At 37.9% G+C, this 5,908-nt stretch overlaps 1 protein-coding gene across 1 annotated transcript; it reads right to left on the bottom strand.

Annotated features, from left to right (window-relative positions):
* Nucleotides 1–4,811: 4,811 nt before the first annotated feature.
* Nucleotides 4,812–5,908, bottom strand: LOC146650221 (cornifelin homolog A-like). Its single transcript, XM_085386141.1, has 3 exons — nucleotides 5,848–5,908; nucleotides 5,523–5,710; nucleotides 4,812–5,244 (listed from the first exon to the last, which is right to left on the bottom strand). The coding sequence occupies exons 1-3, from the start codon at nucleotides 5,906–5,908 to the stop codon at nucleotides 5,014–5,016; spliced, it is 480 nt and encodes a 159-aa protein (XP_085242267.1). The 3' UTR covers nucleotides 4,812–5,013.

Raw genomic sequence — 5,908 nt, 5'->3', positions numbered from 1 at the left:
CCAAGTTTGGAAATTTGTTCCCATTTCACATTAGAGAGGTCTCTTCACCGCCAATTCTTAAATCCAGTCTAAAGATCCACGTCTTCTGCTTGGTGTTTGACCCAGTTTGAGATATTTATCATTCATTTAAAATTCTTTTACTCGTGTTTATCTTGTATTGATGTTTTTAAAAAATGTTTGAATTCTATTTTATATTTAATGTATTTATTAATAAGAATATCTCTAGAATATCCCAAAATCTGACATGTTTGTGAACCAGGACACGGACCCCATTAAGCCAGGTGACGTCTGGTCCCATTTGGCTTTAGTTACGTAGTTAGGAACATGTTACAAGTTTTGAGGGTTTTTTCAGGGTACATTACTTGTGAATCGGGACATTGTTATATATAGCTACTTTGACATAGTCCGATTGATTGCAAGGCTAATTTATGACGTTTTTATATTTCTATTTAACCCTTTCAGGCACAGTGTCACTACAGTGGTCAGCTATTGATGGTACACTCAAAAAAATGAAATTGGGTCGTTGTTACATGTACAAGATTCAAACTTGTAATTTGAACTAAATAATTTCATGTTTCTATGGTGAACGTATTTAAATCATGTACCATTTGCATGAAATTCAACTTAATTTGTTCTTGTTGAAATGATACAATCTAGTAAGAGTGGTTAGTTGCCCTGACTTGCCTGGACTGGTTCGTTGCCTCTATGAAATCATCAACACTCATATTGGTTCATTACGCAAGCCTAGCAGTATTTGCCTTGATTAACAAAGTATTTGTTCAAACAACAAGATTTCATTGTGTTTTCCTAAAGTTTTTAACTTATGCAGAATGAATTAAAACAAATTTCACTTTACATACTTCAATAAATCACTTCAAGTAAATGCAAGTATACTACGGTGATGATGATAAAATTGAAGATCAAAAATCTTTTTTTTCATGTCTAAAGATGAATAAAAATACTTAAGAAAAGAAATCCAGATTGACACTGTCACTATTCATGCATGAAAGGGTTAAGTTTCTATTGTATATTCACCCTCCATCCATAATAAAGAAAACTAAACAAGTGAAATATCAGAATCTCTGATAAATGAAATAACTGAACTGGCAGCATCATTAACATCAAGCACTAAAGAAAAAAAAGAGATGACACAACAAACTCTTCACTTACTTCTTATTCTGCACTCTGATGTCTCTCCTCTCCAGCACTCAGTCACACTCTGTTCTTCTTTATCAAAGGAGGTCATGACACACAGTCCAGTGAAACCATTGGACATGTGAGCATGACTGGTACTGAATGTATTTGAATATTCAATTGGCTTCACAGAGGTTAAGTGTGAGTGAACTACTAAAACCAGTGGTTTGATGTAAATATTGGCTACTACTAACACAAATAAGACTTAAAGAGCAATGCTCTAATACATGTGAGTGAAAAGCGCAAGGGACTGAATGAATAACTGAATAAACGTATAACTGACTGCTGGATTGTAGCCTTTTAGTAAAACTTTGTAACCACCGAGAGAACTGTGGGTTCAGGATGAAGGCTACGAGATCAAGCCTGTCATCATCACTAAAAGCAGCTTGTTAAAAACACTTTTAAATTGAGAGTTTCAGCATGAAAACTACTGCAATTTGTAACTCTTGTGCTTATTTGTGGTCATAGATCAACAAAGTCAGGAAAGTGAAAGTGATGGAGGAAGAGAGCCAAGAGCTGTGGCTATGAAGAGTTTGCTGAGTTTTCTTGGGAAAACAGAGATGGGAAAGTTGACCTGTGGTTATGCTTGTTCCTAGTAGAGGTGTTAGGGTTTAGTTTACATCAGTGTGCTTACCATCTTTCTCTCTTTTAACCGCGGTCAATAAAATGTCTTTGGTTGTGTGTGGAGAATGCCCACAAACACCCAATATAATACATTTAGAGACTGTAGTAGTTTGTGGGGCAGAGCTTCACTTTCATGCAGTCTTTGGGTGAATCTGATATTTAAAATGAACAGAACCTTTGTCTACATAAAAACAATGTTTGCATGTTTGAAATGTGCCAAACTATGAGTAGGTGTCTGTTGCATGGATTCTTTTTCCTTGTTTCTCCAGATATCACTTCCTTGTTGAGCTAAAATGATAACACTGTAAACTAGTACACTTGAAGGATTACATTTAGATTCCCAAATTTTCATTATTTTATTTGAACTTATACTATATCCATTTGCAGATGCACACAAGTATGGTTTTAAGACAATGCAGCAGTACGAGTGTGCTGGTTTGGGACAAAAATGTCATCTACCTACCAACAAGCAGAGGGTAAATAGAAATCCTGTCCATAGGCTTGATTTTTTGCATTTGCGCAATATCTCTGTTTTAGAAATCACATGACTATCCAGCGTTGCAACCAGGAAAGAGTTGCAGTCTTACACACCTCCCTGCAGCTTCTCTCCCCCTGCTGTGACCCCAAACCCCATCACCATAGCAACTGTATCTGCTCACAGACCGACAAACCAACCAAAACTGACTTAAGCATAAAACAATCACAAAGAAAGAACAACATAGTTTCCTCAGCTCCATCAGTGTGTCCGTTATACCCCATTCCTAAAAGAATGCTTAAAGACATCGTACCATTAGGTAATGATTCACACAAATTACCATCATTTATCTCTGTTAATGGGGTACGTACAAAGGGCCTTCAAGCTGGGAGTGATTAAACCACTATTTAAAAAACATCACTTTGTTTTCTCTGTATTAGTATCTCTGCCTTATAATATAAAGCACCTTGATGTGACCACTGTTGTGATTTGGCACAATATAAATAAAATTGAACTGAATTGAGTGTCTCTGCAGGTCAGTGTATGCCAATGAGGCCATGCAAAACTGTCAATGAAATGATAAGAGCGTTTATCATCCTTTAATCAAGTTGGTTGAACCTTAAGTGTATTTATGTAGCAATTGGAAGAGAAAGAGTATTTACGAAATGTAGCGTATCCTCACGACACATTATAAGAGTATGGGGAGGGTTTTTATGGCTTAAAATATATAAAAATAATATAATAAACATGTGGTTTCTACTTGGTGGATTCTCACCGATCACGAGGGGTGTCGGAACGTAACCTCTGGGATAATCAGGGACCTTGGTTCAAGCCCTGACTGGAGTCTTTCAAAGTAGAGTTTGGTTGGTCTCCCTGTGTCTGCGTGGGTTTCCTCTGAATACTTCAGTTTCCTCCCACACTCATCTGACATGCATGTCAGGTTATCTGGCTAAGTGGAAAAACTTGCTGTAGGTGGCAGGTAGACAAAGTCCTCAAAGAATACAAAATTAGTCCAAGTTTATCAAAAATTAAATTTGACTCCAGCCTTTAATATGCTCTGAGGAAGTTCATTGACAGTAAAAGTGTGCTTATGTAATAAAAAGCAGAGATTATGCAATTCTGCCTGATCTGTTAAGGCTAATGCTGAATGTTCAGTTTCATTTCTGCTTAATCGTAACTTAACATTTCTGTGTCACACGGAAGCAAATACAAGATGTACATTCTTGATGTCACATTTTTGGTTTTCTTACTTTCTTACTAACTGCTAATGACAGTTCAGTTTCTGTTCTGCTTAAACCAACTTTATAGTATAAAATATAAACTTCTAATCAGAGCAGTTTTTCCAGCTTGCATGGCAGCCAGGTGCAGTCGTCTCTTTGTCAGTGTGATTCATCGAACGCATTATTAGGATGCACTTGCCAGGTCATATTAAGTCTTAAACCCTGAGCGTCACATGTCCGTAGAGATTCATTTGTTCAAGAGGCTTTTTTCATGTTTGGATGTTCTCTTTGATGTTGACAGAAGTCACAGGTTTCCTACAGAGGTAAAGTTAGTTAATTTCTAAAACAAATTATATGAATACATAATTTTTAAAACCCTTTCCTGCTGTTGGCTGTCAAGCAGGAGACTGTTTTTCCTTTGCCAGTCTGTTGCTACTCATGGTGATAACTTGGTCATCAGTTCCTTATGATTCTCTCGTTGTTCAGCTGTGTACTTACTTCGTTTCCTTGAGCCTACAGCTTGCATAGTTTCAACTTTCAATTCAATTCAATTCAATAAAACTTTATTGATCCTGAAGGTTGACCCCAAAGGAAATTGGGACAGTTGGCAGTCTTGTGTCGGGTTCTCATCCGCCTTCACCCTGTTTCACCGCTTCACCTTCAGAAGTTAGATCTTCCCCATCTGCCGCTCACTCGGCCTCCTGCCCACTCTGAGGTTTAAATCAGCGCACACCTCACTCAGTCTCTTTCTTTCAGACGCTCAGTTCCCCTCTCTCTCACTGAACCAGCTTCTCCTGTGTTTTGCAGCCTTACAACTCAGTGAACCCCGTTTGGAAACCCTGTGTCATTATGGCTAAGTTGACTGTGTTTTGCCTTAAGAACGTGATTGTGATCACTGTTTGAGTTTGGGGTTTGTTCATCTCCTGCATCGGCCTCTGGGCCTTGTTACACTTGTGTAATTTTCTGAGTCTTTCCTTGTATGCTAACATTTTTTTCTCCCTTTGTCAAGGAGGGATACCCAGCATCATAGTTATAATAAATGGCTCTTTATATTGAAAACACCAGACAAACATACTGCATGACACAAAGCATCAGTGTAAAGTCTGAAACAAATGCTTCATGGTGGATTTTTTCAGTTGAAACACTCATTCAATAAACTCTCAAAAAGTAGGATAAGACTATAAAAATGGGGTCCAGATTGTAGATTGAATGTTTTTATTCAGTCAGTAAAATATTATTAAATATTTTTATTACTATATTATATTATTACTTATATAATCCTTACATTTCTGCACTTGCAACTAAGATTCGCATGGGTGAATCATCATTCCCTTCATTTATGTTAACTCTTAACACAGATAATTTTCTTGATAACTAGGAAATCATGAAAATTAATTTAACATAGTTTAATTTCAAAATGATTATATAACACTCTTTCACTGATAAATATGTCAGAACACACTCTGACATTCGGCATTATAAGATCTCTCAGTTTCACTTTTAGTGAATGACAACTCCTGGTTGAGTCATGAAACCAGTTGCAACTGGTTGCGCAGGCATCATCATCACTCCTGGCTGGACAGTTGGAATAGGCTGCATGTTGATGACCGTGTTATTGTGTAAGTTGATGACAGTTGGCGCTTTCTTGCGATGCTTTAACTCACGATGCATCTGACACCAGGAGCACCACTCACAGAAGCAGGAAATTGCAATGTCCTTACAGAGAGAGCCCTGCAGAAAGAGAGTACAAGCATTACAGATGTGGTGTAATTCAGGTGGAGGAGCAGGTCATCTACCAACCAGAGGTTTGGTAGATCAATCCCTGGCTCTTCTGGTCCACATGTCACAATATCCTTGCAGCAGATACTGAGTATGTGTGTGAATGTTTGACAAAAAACATTTAGGCATAGTTGAAATCAAATATGGATGTTTTTGATTCAGTGAGTGAGACTTGTAATTCCCACTAAAGTCCAGCTTTGAGTTCAGTGTCATCATCTCACGGTTCATACCTTGATGCCATATCTGTTTCGCATGGCAGCTCTTACAGACAAAACTGCAGGAGGAACACAAACAGGTATCCCAAAGGCTGCTAATACACCAGAGCCACATATATCACATAAAGGGAGACAGTTGTTCTCTCCAAATCTTCCTGAAACAGTGCAGGCGAGACAGGGGCAGCACCAGAATCCATAGCAGCCTGAAAAACACAGAAACGCATCAACAAAGTTGTAAGAAGTCTGAAAAGATGAAGGCAACACAAATGAGAAAAAAACTGTAGTCCTGAAAACACAAATGCAATTTATGAGACAAATTTAACTGGCTTCTTACAAGTACTTGCATCCTCAAAGCAGTCAAGGAGACCACTGTCCCAGTCTGTCAAGGGTTTTTCTGCCAT

The sequence above is a fragment of the Rhamphochromis longiceps genome, linkage group LG17, assembly GCF_057381845.1.
Source record: "Rhamphochromis longiceps isolate RC_006_pf linkage group LG17, R_longiceps_female_GT1.1, whole genome shotgun sequence".
NCBI lineage: Eukaryota > Metazoa > Chordata > Actinopteri > Cichliformes > Cichlidae > Rhamphochromis > Rhamphochromis longiceps.
Note: the sequence above shows the minus strand (reverse complement) of the source record. Positions and strands in the feature narration are given on the sequence as shown.